We start from the raw sequence: 15,318 nt of genomic DNA, 5'->3' as shown, positions 1-15,318 counted from the left end.
ACCTCCTCCAAAGCTTTTTTGGTTCCCTCAGGAGTAACTTTCCCTTGGTTGATTTTCTTTGCCTGCCTAAAATCCATTTGGACAGTCTTCCTTATTACATATTTCTTTGAATATACTATAATAGAATGCTGAGTGGCTAAGTCAGCTGTATGAAATAATAAAAGATATTATTTTACCAAACACAAAACCTGTTCGCACTAGAATAATGTTGAAAAGTTTCACATTTTTCTTTGCTACTGATTTGTGTGAATTGGTGTTAAGAGTCCAAGCAGTTGGTACAAAAATCTTCTGGAGCCACATAACCAAAAGTTTGCAAAGTATATTTCTGTCCTTAGGAGTAGAGCCTTAACAGAATGCTTAACCACATCATTTAATTGCCGAAATTCTGGATTGTACTGTAATCCAGAGTTACTGTTTCACTTGGTTGGGTCATTCTGAAAGCTGATGCGTCAATAACTTTTTCTTATTAAATATAAATACAGAAACACATTGCGGTGTATAAGTTTTATGGAAAAGCTGTCTTCAACTGTAGCTGCCGAGCACTCTTGCAAATCTCTCCTGGAGATCTACTTACTGTTTCTAAAATAACTTTCTCAAATAACGGCAAAATTTTTTAAAAAGGAGGAAGAGTAGAAGTTGCAGTGAAAATGATCTGTAGTGAATTCTGCTTGCCATTCCTATGTGGTTCTGGCACTGCAGGTCAGAGAACTGCTCCGCAGTGGTTAGGAGGCAGATAGTGCGACAGGAGGCCGAGTCCACATTGCTTCTTCACTGCTAGTTTCTTGTGTGATTTTAGCACAAGAGTTGGGTGTATTAAGTATTACTGTGTGAGATCTGTGAGCAAAGTATCAGGGAAACAGCAGCAGATAATCCAACCAGTTTGTTAATGATTTGGCAAATGATTTTTGCAGTTAGTAGTGAATAAATATGCTGTGCTATGCGAAAATGTCTCTTGGAAGTCTTTTATTTTTATTACATTAAGTAAATGGGCGTGTAGGGATTTTCTTTACGCTGTAGGACAGTTGTATAGGTTGAGCAGCGTAATTTTAAAAGATAGATGTTACCGTGGAGGCAGCTGTTCTTTACCACCTTACTTTTTACACTTGTATGCATTTTTCCACCAATCACTACACTTGTCTGTCTGTGTGTCTCATCAAATTACCATACCCCATTTTCCCTGAAGCCTTAGTGATGAAGTCATCCTCACTCACTTCTCTCTCTCTCTCTCTTTTTTTTCTTGGCATCTGCCGTATGAGTTAGACAGGAATCACTACAAATAAAGAAAACCTAGATTTCTCAAATCTTGAGTTCATTGTATAAATGATTGGAAAGTGGTAGAGGAGCCTAAAGTTAGACTAGCATAGGAATATACTGCAAGAAGAGTTCTGAAGATGGAAAAAGTTCCTATGGTTTTTTTTTTCAGATGATATTAAATTTGGGGGGGGGGGGGATTTTTGGTAGAAGAAGCTGGTATCTGCCTCTGAAATCAATGAATAACACAATGTTAGATGTTATTGCATACATTGAGAGCAGCTGAATCACATAGGAGGAATTAGATTATCATGTGCATTGCAGTAATAGAGGTGGGATGAGATTTAACAATACAGAGCTAAGAAACATGCATTGAAAGGCTAAACAAGAAACTTGTAATGGTGGAGCCTCGTCAGTCAGCGATAACAGTTGAGAGAGACATGAGTGTGTTGATTTATTTTGTAAGAAAACTTGGAGCTTAAACTGCAGTGTAGTTATGAAAAGGCTAGATAGATTGGCAAAGTATTTTCTGGATGGTCGGAGTAGTATTAAACTTCTAAAAAGCAAAGGTATGACATTACTTTTTTTTAAATTTCTGGACCTATATGTTTTTAAAAAGAAAAAATTGGGCGGAGAAATACTAAGATACAGGAACATAGAATGTAGAATCTATTTGTGAGGATTGGTTAAAACTTTTGCCTGTTTAGTCCAAATGATGAATGAAGATTGAAAAAGCATTTGGTTACTTTTCATGAGTATTCTTGGGAATGAATACTAGTGGAAATAATTATAGTTTTTAAGGTCAAATAGATATAAAATGAATCAGAAATTAGAAGACTTTTTAACATCAGAAGAAAAGCTGTGGAATGGCCTCTTAGTCAAAAGTAATTAGAAATGAAATTTTGATACTAGAATTCAGTGTTCGTTTTTTTGGGTCCCCAAGAGGAGAGGAAGGGAGTGGTCACTTGCTGCGTCTTTGCATTGTTTTTTGGGCTTCTGCTGATGACATGCAGGGATCAAAATGATCCTCCCCCACCATAGTGGATGATAAAGCTTCCTCATTCATCTTCCCAGAAGCATCAAAGTTGGCTTTATCTTAAGCAAGGCCTTTTTTGGGCAATGTTTGGTGATGTTCCAGTCAGCACTGGAACTGGAAGTTACCTAAAGTGCTTGGGTGATATGTCGTCTTCATATAAACAGATTACATTGATTGCCTCAGTTGAAATGGGAAAAACTTTTCTCTGAATTCAAACTGGTATGGGCAGTTGAAATTCTTGTTTGTTGGGTTTTTTTGTGAGCAATCAGTGACATATTTCCACTTAGTTACACTTCCCTTGCAGACATTCAAGGTATTAGTGACATTCTTCCTCTTTCCTGCAACTCACTGCATTTCTGAGGCATTTTGGTTTTCTTTTCTAAGTTTAGTCTCAAGTTTTGTTGTAGGATGTTAGGTGTTCTGTGGTTTGCCATGTTGAGAAGCAGTGCACAATGTGAATGGTGAAGCTTAAGTGGGTTTTCACTGAGACAGCAAAAGGCAAATCTATGACAAAAGTATTATCCACAGCCAGGCATAGTTGAATACAGTAAATGTTTTGCCTGAGAACATATAAAGGAAAGTCAGCTTGAGGCAAACACAGAGCATGAAAATATTCAGTCTGCATGACTAGTTTGGTAAATGAAGACTGGATCTTGCAGGGAAAATTTTGGACCTACCGTAATAAATTGTCAGTCAGCCCAGCCTTTATAATACTGGCATGTTTTAAGAGAAAATCCTGCAGTTGGGAAGAAGTGTTAGGACCATTTCTGGATTAAGGCTGCTTTATAAATGGAATGCGGTAATAATCAGGATGGTATTAATCTAAGCTGCTTTTATTGCTGTTTTGGGGGGGAAAACTGTAAGTAGTAGTAGTAAGTAGTTAGAAATAGGTTCTATAAAACACACTAGTAAATTACTGAGTACGTACAATGTAAGTCATAATTAAGCTACATGTCCCTACTGGAGGCTAGAGGTTTCTGTGAACTCTGCTTCATCTTGTTTGCATGCCAGGGATACTGATCTGAATTCTTAGTGTGTTTTTTGTGTGTGTGTCCGTGTATGTAATTACCTAAACAGTTGTTCTTTATATTCAAGCATATCAGCTGACATGAGTGATGTTAATTTTTTCCTGTGAAGACTGTAGTACCAACACAATTGGTCTTTTAAAAAACAGACTACCCCAAAACACCAGCCATCTTTCCTGCCACTCTGTGCCCCCTCCCCCAAGCTTTTCATCCTACCACAGGCTTTCCATTGCTCTGAGTAAGGATCTAAAATGTCAAGTTTAACCGCGTGATTCGTTAGCAGACCTACTATCTTTCCCTTTTTTGTCTTTAGTCCCGCACTTGTTCCAGTGATACCAGTCCTGATACTACTTTGCTTCTACTTACCTTTACTCCTGTAAAACTGGAGCTGTGTAGATTCTTCCCTGTGCCTGGTGTTTAAATGACACATATTCAGATAGATACCCCTTTTTCAGTACTGCTGAGTTGAGTCTGAGAGAAGTGAGATAGTAGGCATGCATGTATGTGGGGGGAAATAAAGGTTTAAGTGTGCTGCTCAGAAATTAATCAAGCAAAATATATTTGCCCTCTCCCTCTTCTCTTGGTATTATGTCTAAATTGCAGTAAAGATTGCTTGCAGTCTTTATCAGCATGATCACAGGGAGACAAGAATGAGGAGGGAGACAAGAATAAAGTAAAACAAAGGAGACCGCCTTTTATCCAGGGTATCCTAACTTGATCCTCCAGTATTGTGAGTAGTTCCTCTCTTCCTCAGACTTTGCCACTAGGCACAAAAACCTGGGAATCCAGGGAGCAGATCTTGCCCATGAAATTCAAAGGAAAAAGGCACCGAGAGCCTCAGCCTTTTCTTTGTCCATTGTCACTAGATGACCTGCCCCATTCAGTAATGGGGACGCACTTTCCTTTGTCTCTCTTTTGCCTTTGATGTGCCTGTAGAAAGCCTTGTTGCCTTTCACTTCCATTGCTAGTTTCAACTCCAGCCAAGCTTTGGCCCTCCTAGTTTTGTCCCTGAACGCTTAGGTAACACTTTTGTATTCCTCCTTGGTAGTCTGTTCTTGCTTCCACAGCCTGTACGCTCCCCTTCTGTGTTTGAGCGCAAGCAGGGGTTTCAAGTTCAGCCAAGCTGGCCTCCTCCCATCTTTGCCTGTTTTCTTGCACATCAAGACTGTTTTGGTTTGTGAAGATTGTCCTTGAAGATTGGCCACCTCTTCTCAGCTCATGTTCCCCATGAGGCAGCCTCCAGAGGGATTTTGCCTGATAGATCTCTGAGCAAGACAAAGTCTCTTCTGCCACATTCCAGGGTGGTTTAGTCTGGTGCTTGCCCTCCTTGTTTCCCTCAGGATGTTTAACTCTGTCATCTCACAGCCACTGCAGCTAAGTTTGCTACTGGCTTGTTTGTGAGTAGGGCTTCCAGTAGAGCACCTTTCCTAGCTGACCTGCCCAGCATCTGTGTCAAAGAAGCGCTGGTCTAGAAATCTGCTGGATTGCTTGCACCCTGCCTTATAGCCCTCCCAGCAAGTGTTGGGGTGTGGTGAAGTCCTCAGTGAGAACCAGGACATACTGTCATGGGACTCCTTCCAGCTGTTTGAGTACTGGCTTCACTTTAGTCTACAACTTTTAAATATCTCTGCATTTAAAAAAATACAACTTATGGTTTAGGATGTGTCCGAGTGACAGATAATTGGAGACTGGAAGATTATAGCAGGAAACTGTCACAGATGCATGTTCTTACACCCTTCCTTGGACATGCATCTTTGGCCACAGTCGGAAAAATGAAACATAGGTAGACATACCTTGGCTTTGACCGGGTATGGATATTCTTATTTAATGCTTGCTAGGGTGTTATCAGTGCATAGGGACTCTTTCTTATCTGCTGTATTTTTCGAAAATAACTCAGATTCAGCTTTGAATCATTTCACTGTGCTTGAATAGTGAATCTTACGGATTGAGTTGAACCTTACTGGCTACTGTTGTGGATCTGATCCAGATTTCAGGTTTCAGGCTCAACAGATCCCTGACCTCACTCTAAGTTATGGGATTGGGTTAAAAAATCGTGTGTGTGTGTATGTATAGCCTCCATCCTTGTCATTCATCCTTGAGTCTGTATATCAGAAAAAGGAGTCATTTCTTTAGTAGAAAAAAAGGAAAAATTTATGAGTAAAATGCAGCAGGATGTTTTTATAAATAGAATAACATGAATTTGTTTCTGGTAGCACACTAAACAACTCTGTTATGTTGTAGAGTGTGTGCAGTTCAGTTGTTAGAAAAGGTGTATATTTAAAATGTTCTTTTAATTGTACTCTACCCCAAAATCTGATTTTAGAAAATGAATTGCAACTTACATTTGTTTACATCAAACTATTTAGGCTGCAGTTTACTTTTTTCTCTTTGTTCTGTCGAAGACTACTATAATTACTAGTGACTTTCTCATCCAGCAAATTTAGGACCAGTCTCTAACTATTCTTAAGTAACTCTTTTGTCATAGGAGGTGCTAGAAAAATGCTGCATTGCCAGTGTAATAATTCGATTTTTGCTAGACAAGTGGTAGTCCTCTTATCCTAATTCTTCAGAAATAAACTCCAATAGTAGCAAGTTCTTAAGAATTTAGAATAATACAGAAAAAATTGACTACTTTTTTTTTTGTTTGTTTTAAATAAAGGCAAAGCTAGGAAAGAAAAAGGAAATAGAAAAAGAGCTTTAAGCATAATTTAAGGGCTAATATCTGCAGACTCCCTTTATATGATTGGAGAGAGAAATTTTCAACAAATTGGGACATCCAAGTTAGGTTCCTGCTCTGCATTCTGCCCTGGAGAAAAATGTCTTCATTTAATTTGGTTAAGATTATGATATCTGTATATAGACACCTAACTTAGGTGCCTCTTAATGTGAGGTATGCTTCTCAAGCCTTGCAGTCTAGAGGGGTTTTGTATTAACCGAGGTGATTAATATGCAAGTAGTAATTCCAGTCACTTCTGAGGTCCGTATATATTCTTCATGGATTAGTTCACTGTGCATCTCAAAAATTGTGTCACTAACTTCACTGACATAGTACAACTTCTTTTTTTCTTGATAGCTTTACTAAACCAATATAATAATTTGAAGTACAGAGACCATCAGAAATGACAGTTTAGATTGGTAACAGTGCTCTGCATAAACACATAGTATAAAAGGCTAATTGTAATGCCTGCGGAGTTTGCTGTTTAATTTCCCTCAAGTTAGCTGCATGATCTAGATTCTTTTGCTTTGAATTTTATGAAAAGTGTCAGCAAAATCACCTTTGAGTAAGATCGCATATAAATTTAGCATTCTATGCCATTTGAAGTATTATACCAGTTGTTCCTTTTTAAATCCACATAAGTTAGTGGTGAGTTTTGTTACAGTTGTAGCCTTGCTTTCATTCTTGATCAAAATAATATCCCTTTATGAAATTTAGCAAGGGACGTGCACAAGCTGCATGTTACATTTCTTTGAAAAAGGATATAATTAGATTGTGTTGGGAACATGGCTTGTCTTTTACTGTTTAGCATAACTAGCATTATAGTGACCATCCAAAATTGTCTGGAATTACTGTTAGTGTCTCACATGCTTATAGATAACCTGCAAGACAGAAAGGTCTGTAGGCTACTTTTCTCCTGTCACATGATATTTAAAATGATTTTCCTGCTTTTTTTTTCTTTAAACTTTAAAACGATCGAGATCATAAGTCCTTAACTTCATGTTCATATCTTGTCTTAGGTATTTTGCTAAAGCAGCTTTTGGTTACATTTAGCAACATGAAAGAGAACAGGGAAAGAATGTCTTTCAGCCTCAGGTGGAGCTGAAAGTATCATTTCATATTCTAAGGCATAGTGAAGGTAATACCAGAAAAGAGGATTTTGCACGGGGTTGACTTGGGGATAAAATAACTCTGTTCTTTGGGGCTGGTAAATAAATATGTAAATTAGCAACTACCTTGAGTTTAGGATTGAAACAATAAGTGAATATGATAGGTAACTCAAATGTATAGCTTATAAATCTGAAATTATACAAGCTATTTTATTGAAGCATTGAAATTTTATTTTCTGTCTATGGAAATTTCATGAAATCAAGCTGAAATCTGTTCTCTCTAGAAAGTATATTTTTGGTAGATGTATTTAAGTTTTTTAGCATGATTCAGTATACTAAGTGTTTAAATATTCTGATTTTATTTTTCATTTAGGTTGAAGATTGTAAAAATTTCTTTTAAGTGCAAACAGTTTTTTGTTCAACTTAGGAAAGAATTGGTGAGTACCATCTTAAACTTGGTCTCAAAAAATGAGAACAATGAAATTCCTCCATAACTGAAAGTCTGCATTACACTTACCATGATATTATGTTGATTCCTGTCTTTAACTGCAATTGAATGCCCACTTTCAACTACATTCTGGCTATTTCAGTTATCAAATGGGCTATTACAATGTTTAAAATTTTTTTCATTCTATTTGCCGTGTATTTTAGATACTTTTAGCTTCACATTTGTATATGGGATATAAAACTTGCTTATTTTAAGTAAGACAAATGTAGAAAAAGTTGAAAGTAAATCTATATTAAATTTTAATTTCAGAAGAAACCAAGTTAAAATTGAAGGTAGTGCTTAATGCTGCTTCAGTTGTGTATATGTTTTGTAAGTAAATGTTTGTTTTATATTTTTCAGACTTAATAATACAAGTCAGCTTTATTATTTATCTTTAAACAGATAAGATGAGAATGTCTTTGTAGTTTTAAATGATGTACTGTAATGTTTTTCATGCCTGCTTCTGAATCTGCTAGGAAAAAGCTGAAGCGTTATATGATGACTGTGTGTGTTTCATTGCTTGTGGTGTTTGTTTGCTACTCTGTGAAGCACCACAGGACCACTGAGCATTTAATTCAGCAAGAAATGGGTTGGTCCATGCCTCCGAGAGATTAGAGTCTAGACTCATCACAGCCCAGTCACTGGGGGAAGATGGATGAATTAATTAAAAGTGTGGCTATGTGATTAACTCATCAGATTAGTTAAAAGGATTTTGTGCAGTTCTTACTTACAGCTGAAAAGAATTGAAGATCTGAAGTGCAGAGGTACTGAGCAGATAGAAAAGATGGGTTCTTGGCAGAAATACATCTCGAGTATTACGTGACTATTGCAGTTTTAGGGGCAATACGGCTACATAAGAAAAATGTAAGGAGAAAACACCTGGCAGAACAGGCCAATAGCTGGTGACTAGTAATAGCATGAAGCCAGGATCGGACTACATATTTTAAAAGCCAGATCCTATAAAATGAGGCCCAAGAGTTTGAAATTTTCACAGATGGAACTGCCTGACTAAGTGAAGACACTTAAGTCATGTACCAGTTGACAGGAGAAGTTCAACGCTTGTGCTTGGCGCAGCATGAGTAGCTGTCAGATCAGAAATGAAGTGGCAGGAGCTGGAACTAAGCAAGGATTTTGGAGCCTCTATGCATGGAAAGAAATTCATTTTGGCTATTGGATGAAATAAGCAGGAATTTCTATCAACATGAGCAGACATGTAAGAGGGAAAAATAATAATGATGCAAAAATGGGGAGAGGAATGTTGCATCATGGTGGCACAGATATTTTTTAATACCCTGCAGGGGATACAGGCTAGTTCTAGAAGGCAGACTGATCTCTTACTGCCCAGGGGTCAAATTCCGTCTTGATACTAATATGTATAATTTCCATTACAGTTACAAGAATTATATATTTGGATCTGAGATGAGAATTTGGCTATTTAATTGGAATTAAGAAATTTTCAACTCCACCTACTGTTTTTTAAAACAGAGCTTGAGGAAAAAGTTATAGTAGCAGAGTTAAGGAAAAAGAGCCTCGAAAATTGAGACAGGTGGATATGAAATTTGGGTAGGTTCTGCATTTGAATGTTTTCCACATTCCAGCGTATAAATGAGGACAATATAAAGATGGTTTTCTTATCTTGTATTTTCTGATCCTTTTTAGTACCCTGCATATTGTAACTTGCGCCAGACTGTGGTGTATACATAAATAATGTCATTTGTCTTCTGAGCCATCTAAGCCAACAAATTACAAAGCCTCATACTGTTGTTGTGTAAACTCTATGCATCAGATGAAAACTGATGGCAAGAACTTCATTTTCATTCATTCCAAGTGATGAATATCTTATGTTTAAAGCTCGAATTTGGCTTCCAAAGAAGGCGTTATACTTGAACTGTTTTTTTTAATCATACCTAGTGTTAAAATGATTATTTCCCGAGTTAAATTCTCTTGATAGACTCTTAGGATAAGATTCATTTCACCTAACTTCAGCTGGATTAAAACAACTTGTTTTGTTTCACAATAATTAGCTAACCAAAACTAATCATTAGACTTCCTCTATAGTAAACACACCTGCAAAGGGAAAAGCATCCTGCATGAGCTGGAAATACATTTTAGGATGGGTTAAGTTGCTCTCTAGAGGTGGTGTATGGTTACATTTACTTTCACGCTTCTTTAACAAAATGGGGCGCCTAATGGCTCCTTTTTTAGGTAGCGAAAACCACGTGAAATGACTCTACCATTGCTTGTGTGGTATGTAAAAATATCCTTGGTCTGCTGCTTTGTGTAGCTATCAAAACAAAATAAAAGTACTGATTTGTGATATGGCAGTGAACATACATTCATGACATGTTCATGATAAGTTTCAAAGTTGCACGTAAATATAAAACAAATAGTACAGTTGAGTTAACCATAGCTATTCTGATGCAAAGTTGAGGTGCTTTAGCATATTAAATTAGTGGTCTCAGGAGAGGAATTTTTCAGTGTTTTTTTTCTAAACTGCTGTACTTGCTGGTTTTAAGTAGGCCTTAACAAATATTTTTCAAATACCTCGAATGAGTGTGTAGAGCTTTTAATTGCAGCTGTACTCAAAAGTGCAAGTACCTTATCTGTTAATTGCCTATTAAGTTTATTCCCTGACTTGGCATTGCTTAGAGGCATCAACAAGCAAGGAATTATTTGCCTACTTTTAACAGATTATATCCATGTTTAAATAAATCATTTAAGGGAAGTCAGATGAAGCACTTTACCAGTGCAAATAACTGACTTTGACGTTAAAGTTGATTGTGGATTTGGTCAATTATGTGACTAGAGCACATATTCCAAGTGGATTTTCTTTTCATTGTTTGTTTTGGATTTTGGGGGGAAAGAATATTATCTGTACAGCTTTTTCATCCAATCTTGGAAGCCCTCTAAGCCCTAACTTCAATGGTTATTTTTCTATACTGGATTTTGCAGCATAGAAATTTTCTATACTATATTTTTGCTTTTTCTTCTGTTGCCTTTGTTACTTCCTTTGTGTTTTGAAACAGTTCTAGTTCAAGCATTATTCAGTATTTTTGTTTCTCTCTGTTTCTCTAAGCTTCTCTGGTTTTAGTTAGTTGCACCTGTGGCTGTTATAGTGCCAATAGTTAGCATGGCATTCTTAATGCTGTGCAGTGTACTTTAGCAGTCTTGATTCTTTGACAGCAAAATAAACTGTTCAGCATGTTCCTTTGCTGTTTTAGAGCTCCAATATCTGCTGGAAAAATCACCAGAGTCCCTAACAAAGCAGTTTTGAGGCTTTTGTTCCTGACCAAGACCTGGCTTCAGTATGGGGGGGCAGGGAGAAGTGTTTCAGATTGTGTATCTGAAGTTTCCACATTGAATTTGTTCTCCTTGCTGTCCCTCAGAAGGAAGCTGGGCTAGATTCATGAAGTGATACATGGGCTTATCTGTCCGAATATGTACTTGAACTTAAGTAACACTGGCATTCATTAGATGCCTAGTCGATTGTTGCCTAATCCTGTCTAAGTTTCTGCCACTGAGCTTTTGCATGAAGTGCTGATACTGCTGGCACAATCTGTGTAGCACTTAAGCTTCCAAAGGAATTTCTTCCACTCTTTGGGGGAGAAGGAACATCTTGGGTCTCTGGGAGCGTGTGCTTAGAAAATTTTAGTCTTTTTGTCTCTGTCAGTAAATGTGTGTGTGAGGGGAGGGTATAGATTTTTGTTTTGTTTTGGCATTTTTATTGGTTTACATAAATGGAAAGAGACTCCCTAGAGCGTATGCGTTTTAACACAGAAGTTACTCTCCTAAGAAGTGAGAGATCTGATCTGAAGTCACTGCCTCAAATCAGGCAAGGGAAGGTTTGAATGAATGTCTCCCCCCCAAAGTGAATGCTCAAGGACTGGGCTGTTGTATGCAAGAAGTACACGAATATTCATGCTTCCTTTCTTCATTTTTATTGCTTGTTTTTTTGGTCCTCTTAATAAAGAGAATCACAAATGTAGCTAGACTTCATTTTGCCATTTTCCTTTCAGTGTTTCTTCTTGGATTCTCTAAGTAGCCTGCAACATAGTAAAAAATTTTTAAGGTTACAATTCAGATTAACTTGCATGCTATTTGGCTCATCTGTGGCTCACTCTCAGGCCCTGAGTCTCTGTTCACTCATGCTGCATCCCCACTACTTTTCTCTTCTCCCTCTGAAGCAAGCTAACAGGTTTCTTGTCTCCAAGAGGAAACATGGACACAATTAATGTGATAGTTGTTTCAGAACAGAATCCATCAGTGACTCCCCAAGACAGTCTTCTGCCACTGTCTCAAGAGACTTTATACACTGAAATGCCTGTATGTCATATCAAAATTGATCCAGTCCTACTATTCTTCAGGGAAATGTGGCCAGTCTACTCTAAGAGCTGCTACCAGTCAGCTGTAGAGCCAGGGCTTACGCTCTGGAACGGTCAGCAAAGATAAGTTTCAAGGGCCCACCTCCTGTCTGGATTTTGCAGAACCCACGGCAGTAAGAAAAGGGTTGACTCACTGGGGAGCCAGTATCTTACACTTTCCTGTAGTCTAAAGTTTGATTTCTGGCTGTAATTGAGGTTAAGGGTAGGTTTAGAGAATCAATTCTCTACATTGCAGTGAAAGCCTTAAAGGCTATGAATAGAACTATTGTTAAGGTACCTTAAAGCTCTATCACACCAAGTTCCTGTGAAAGTGCTGTTTCGCATTACAATTAAGTTGTTCTAGCTGCAGCTCCTTTTCATCACCCATTACCAGCTCTTCCTTCGTGATTCATGTCTGAACCAGTGATCAGATAATCATGAGGTTATAGGCGAGTCAGATCAGCTCATTCTCTGGAACATAAACCAGGGGGAGCAGGATTTCCCCACACACACCTCAGCCCGTGGTTATAGTGGTTTAAGTGTGGCGTGAACATGCATGCTCACCAGCTCACATAACTTGTCAAATTCTCTTTCCAACTGTGTAACGGCTGATGGAGCATTAGTTGTTAGCTTCTCACTAGCTTCTCACCAGTTTCTCACTGGAATCTAAAATCTTTGCTGCATCTAGATGAGGCAGTCTGTAATTTTGCATAGTTGCTCTCTTGTAGGATAGAAGTGTAAAGAGGAGGAGGTTGTTTATAATAGCACATTTACATTGTTGGTTGGGAAAGCCTTTTGTGACTGAACAGCTAATGGACTTCATTTCTGTTATCTTGCTCATGACTTGTAAGTACTTTTGTAAATGTCTTTAATAGAAAATACATGGGAAGATGTATATATGTAATTCTTGTAAATTGAAGTAAAATGTCAGTTTTTAGATTCTTATTTCTTGAGTTTTGTCAAAAGATATTCAGAATTTACTGTTTATTTTTGAAATCCAATTTTTCTTTACCCAAATTTCATCATGTGATGGAAAGTACAGAGTCTTTCTAAGCCAGTAATGATAATGGCTGCCAAGCTACAAGACTGGGAGAGGCGCTCCAGATCTATGCCCCACTATCTCAGCAAATCTAAAAATGAGCAGGCCAGCAAAGAATTATCCTGGTAAAGGAGTTTACTGCTAAGTAAAGACAATTAAAATGTGCTAATCATCATGGAGGATTTGGTATTGTGAAGAGAAAACAGAGCACTGATGTCTTCTGACCTACAAAGGTTGTAATCAAGCTCCCTCAACAGGCAGACTGGCTTATCTTGTTTGCACTTTTGCTTGTCTCTCCATCAGCAAGAACCCAATCAATCATTTAGAGTTAAGCGTATCAGTTGTTCTTGAGATGAATGCCTATTCCTAATCTTTAAAACGGTCACATATGCATACTTGCCAACTTACTTTCCCTTCTCTTCTAAACAGCTGGGATTAAATTTCTCATCTCAACTGCAGAAATCTTGAAACGGGGAGGCATGCTGCCTTCGTGTTCTTCAGTCACAGAAGCTTCTTAACGTAGCTTGGATCTTGCGTTTTGGGAATGTCTGCTTTCTTCCCAGCTAGACCTGTTTCAACATCACTAAACACAATGTTAACCTGTGAGCAGGATCTTCCTTAAAACACACCAAAAAAAAACTTTTTAAAAGAAAATGCCTTTTGAGACAGCTCTTAGTTATTTTAAAAAGGTTTTGTAGTACATAAAGTTAATGTAAAATTAGCCACTTTAAAAAGCATTGCCCTTGAAAATTTTTGTAAAACCGACAGTGATTGTCTTGGATTAGTTTCAAATGTAACCGGGAATAATTTCTATCTGAAATCAATTTTTCTCACTTTCAGCATGAATCTAGAGAAACATTACTGGGATTCAATATGGTGAATTATCGAGCATGTAAGAATTTGTGGAAAGCTTGTGTTGAACATCACACATTCTTCCGTTTGGACAGACCACTGCCCCCTCAGAAGAACTTTTTTGCACATTACTTCACTTTGGGTTCAAAGTTCCGGTACTGGTAAGTGCTGATTTGAAATATATGGGAAAGAACATAATAGAAGAGGTAACTCATGAATAAAAGTAGGGAATTCCTAAGTATCTTTACTAAAGGATGCCGTACTTCAAGTAGTTTTGAATCCTGCAACTGTCCCCCTCCTGCTTTGGCTTCAGCTTCAGATGTCAGTAGTTTTCTAGAACATCTTGGAAATACTATTGTTGTATTATTAGTAACTGTTACAAACAGATGCTTTGGGATTGTCTCATAGGCTGTGTGTCTTTGCCTATGAGAAGGAGCTGCATATCTGCTGGGTTATGCTAAACTTAAAAATGTTGCCTCAGAACTTCAAAGTCTTAGGCCTGGTGTTTTTGAAAACTGATGTAGCTAAGATCTTGTGTGCAGCAACATGGACAAAACAGACCTAAAGAAAGATCAAATAGGAGTCATCAGGGAGAATCTTGTCCAAGTCCATTTAAGCTACATGCATACAAATAGACAACTACATTAAGACAAAAGGCATGCACGTTCCATACCAAAACCAGAAGTTTAGAAAATAAGGGTGAAATGAAGTCCCTAATTTTTAAGGGTGAATTTGACATAATAGGCAAAGAACTTAGAGATGCAAAGAATGATAGTAGAATAACTGTAATTCCCAAATGTATTGTCATGATAGAGTAGTTGGTGTTGTTTTTTGAGGTGCTTTCTTTAAAAGCAAGCTCAGAGTTAAGCAAAGTAAGTGAGTTAACTGTGGCCACAAGTAATGCAGAATTCCTATGGTTTAAATTGTTTCTAAATTAGAGAAGTAATAGTGGAGCTAACTGTGGATCATCTGTGCAGAATGGCAGCAGTGTCTGTGACATACAAAGGGAGATGATGATGATGAAAAGCTAGAAAGCACAATAACAGGCTATTTCTGTTACACTCGTGAACTGAATAAATGTTTCAAGAGGAAAGTAATTCAGAGACTAAATTTTTACACCATCTGTTCCTTTAGCCAACACTCATAGCCCCCATTTAAGAAACAGCATTCTGCAGTCCCGAACAGTATTCAAGAATTGGTTCAATGTTACTGTAGTGAATTTGGAGAGCTTTTTAATTTCTATGAAGATTTTGAATTTGAGTCTATTGCGGTTACTATTGTAGAATAGTTCTTTGATAGCATTCAACTTAATGTAAGATAAAAAGGGAAACTATAAAAATGGGGAAGGTCATTAAGGTTAATGAAGCAGCTAAAAAGCCAGGATTTCTGTGGGTATCTTGAGAGGTTGTTTAGAGACAGCGTAATAGTAGTAACATGATATA

At 37.5% G+C, this 15,318-nt stretch overlaps 1 protein-coding gene across 4 annotated transcripts in view; it reads left to right on the top strand.

Moving 5' to 3' along the window:
• Positions 1–15,318, top strand: part of PTPN4 (protein tyrosine phosphatase non-receptor type 4) — a 121,952-nt gene that overhangs the window by 65,931 nt on the left and 40,703 nt on the right. For all 4 annotated transcript variants that reach the window (XR_010389945.1, XM_064514723.1, XM_064514722.1 and 1 more), the window contains 2 exons: positions 7,511–7,574; positions 13,865–14,037. Coding sequence is in view for 3 of the 4 variants with exons in the window: in XM_064514723.1 (XP_064370793.1) it covers positions 7,511–7,574; positions 13,865–14,037 (237 nt within the window). In the remaining variant the exon portion in view is untranslated. The remainder of the gene's footprint in view (positions 1–7,510; positions 7,575–13,864; positions 14,038–15,318) is intronic.

The sequence above is a fragment of the Dromaius novaehollandiae genome, chromosome 7, assembly GCF_036370855.1.
Source record: "Dromaius novaehollandiae isolate bDroNov1 chromosome 7, bDroNov1.hap1, whole genome shotgun sequence".
NCBI lineage: Eukaryota > Metazoa > Chordata > Aves > Casuariiformes > Dromaiidae > Dromaius > Dromaius novaehollandiae.
Note: the sequence above shows the minus strand (reverse complement) of the source record. Positions and strands in the feature narration are given on the sequence as shown.